At 50.8% G+C, this 2,666-nt stretch overlaps 1 protein-coding gene across 1 annotated transcript; it reads right to left on the bottom strand.

Annotated features, from left to right (window-relative positions):
• Window positions 1–1,595: 1,595 nt before the first annotated feature.
• On the bottom strand, window positions 1,596–2,192 carry LOC119316135 (Werner Syndrome-like exonuclease). Its single transcript, XM_037590487.1, has one exon. The coding sequence runs from the start codon at window positions 2,190–2,192 to the stop codon at window positions 1,596–1,598; it is 597 nt and encodes a 198-aa protein (XP_037446384.1).
• Between the last annotated feature and the right edge of the window lie 474 nt (window positions 2,193–2,666).

Raw genomic sequence — 2,666 nt, 5'->3', positions numbered from 1 at the left:
AATAGCATAAACCACCATAAATTAGAGTTATCAAAAACCACAAGAAATTAATTTCAACTAACCACCACACAAGTAAACTTGGGGGTATTAAAGACATTTCAATATACAACTCGTACCGTACCAACCAAAAATGTTGGACATCAGACCCTTAAGATTCTTCATTCTCTGAGCAGTTCCTCATATTCTATTGAATCTGCAACTGAAAAGAATTCGGCCTAAGGCCAACTTTCAAGAAATAAACGTTATAAACATTGGTGATGCCCTAAGCACGTATGACCTACATAGATGGCACGAATGAACAATAGTTTGCATCTCAATGGATCAAAAGAGCTTATATTAAATCATCCAAAAATACCTTCTTGCTTACATAGAGGTCTGATGATAAAAATAATAATAGTAACAAAATTCCTCTTTATATATAGTTGGCTTAAGGCTGAGCTATCTTCCTGGAAAATAATGGATCGGCTACTTAACTGAGATATTGACAAGTCTGATCTCGTATGCCAGTTGAATAGCCCACGTAGTCTGGTACATAGTTGCCAGAAATCCGGGTCGTCCGGGTCGAGGAACGGGGTCAAGGGTCGCGGGTGGACACCCCTCCGGAACGAGGATCGACTAGGGGTATACATCTTCGGAACGAAAATTGGGAACGTGGATCGCGATCCCAGGGGTTGCGGGTCGATGACCCTGGTACGATGGAGGGAAAGAAAGATCATTACGATCTGCAATGATGTATTTCCCAGTATTGCGAGGAGGAAAAAAATCCCGCCTGATACTTCACAAAATGAATACTACCTCCGTCACGGTTTAGAAGGCGCGTTTGGAAATTCTCTGGGACCTAGATGATTATCTATTGGTTATGAGATGGGCTAAAAAATAGCATTCACACTACGCATACATATAGAAATAGTATATCGAAGTACTAATTAGCTACTAGAAATAAATGCAATGCGCCCTAAACCTTGTCTATTGTGGAAACGCACGCAAATTTAACTGTGCCTTTTAAACCGTGACGGAGGAAGTACAAAATCAGGCCACACGTCAGACCTCATAGCGTGATTTTCTCATCTACCATTATTACTTTCCCACAAAGCGTCGCACAACTATCCCTAAATCCCCTCTCTATCGGTTCATCTTCAAACCACCAGTCCGGCATGGATCCAGCTCCAAGCCTCCCAGCCTCCACGGCCCCACGCTCTCTTGTTCCTCCTCCCACCATTCTTCCACCAGTCAAGCAAGGTCGCACCAAGTCGGTAGCGGGAGTGCGGGACGGGAGATGCCTCATACGGCAGTGGACAGCTCGAGTTCCGGCAGGCGAGCAGCGGATCCCGGTAGGCCGGCAGAGTTCAGTATGTTGTAGTGCGATTGCCTGGTAAGCATCAATTTCCCATAAACACGTACATGTTTCTGGCAATCCTGTATATCAATCTGGTTTATCGTCCATCGATCGGGGTCGTGACCCGGCAATCGATCCAGCTCGACCCGGCGTCGTCCCCGACCCTCGATCGGGGTCGATCGACCCCGGGACGTGGATCGCACCATCGACCCGCGAACCAGGCTACTATGGTCTGGTATACTCGGCAGATAATGGAGTACTAATTACCAGTGAGCAGCAGGCGACCGATTTCGAAGGAGACGTAGGCGTTGATGCTGGCATACTCGACCTGCTCCATCGACAGCAATGGCGCGTCCCAGTTGCTCGTCACCTCCCGTGACTTCGCGATGCGCACCCCCATCACCGCAAGCGCTATGTCTTTCAGCCCGGCCTGCCGCAGCTCCGGTCGCGGCCGGTGCGGTGAGTAAGCCGCCATCTCCCTCAGGTCGACCGCGTTGGACACCTCGAGGCTGTACTCAGCACGCAGGCGTTTCGCGTCGTCGGCGATCCCGACGCCGACGAAGGTGAAGCCGGAGAGGTAGAGGAAGCTGCACAGCGAGATGGGGATGCCGGTGCCGTGGATGATCTGGTACACGAGGCAGCGGCGGTCGACGCAGAGCTGGAGGACGGCGATTGGGTACTGCTCGGCGCGTCTAGTGCGGGTGGGGCGCCACTCGGCGTCGAGGCCGGCGACGCGGATCGGGGACCCCTGCACCTTCTCGATGAAGCGCTGGACGTCGAGGGACGAGGACGTCACGGTGGTGCGGATCACGGTGCCGTCGTCCATAACGACGTCGGTGTTGTATGTTTCCGCCATTAGATCAGGTTGAGGACTTCAGCTTCCTTTCTCGACAAGACGGCGCGATAGGATTGACTAGGGTTTGGGGTCCCTTGCTTGTGCCGGTCGTATCGTATATATAGTGCTGGTGTCGTCGAGATGAGCCTGGAATTTCGCACCATCGGCATGCATGCATCCCACGGTTGAGATAAAGGAGGAATGGACGCACGATTTCCGAGTATTCAGGGATCAAGGTAGGGAGGTTCTGTTAACAAATTGTACAATACGGATCCAAATGAACATACAAAAGGCAAGAATGAGCCACCTATTCATTAGTTACCTGATTTCTTCTTTTCTTCCGGTCGATATTTTAAGCCACTGTAGTGAAATCAAACGGCTCTGCTTCATCTTCCTCCTCCAGCTCGTCTCTTCTCCAGCAAGCTACCCCCACACCCACCACGATCGGCAGTCAGGATTCTTCTCCCCGCAAGCGGCGACTAGAGCTCGAATGTT

Source organism: Triticum dicoccoides, chromosome 6A (genome assembly GCF_002162155.2).
Source record: "Triticum dicoccoides isolate Atlit2015 ecotype Zavitan chromosome 6A, WEW_v2.0, whole genome shotgun sequence".
Classification (NCBI taxonomy): domain Eukaryota; kingdom Viridiplantae; phylum Streptophyta; class Magnoliopsida; order Poales; family Poaceae; genus Triticum; species Triticum dicoccoides.
Note: the sequence above shows the minus strand (reverse complement) of the source record. Positions and strands in the feature narration are given on the sequence as shown.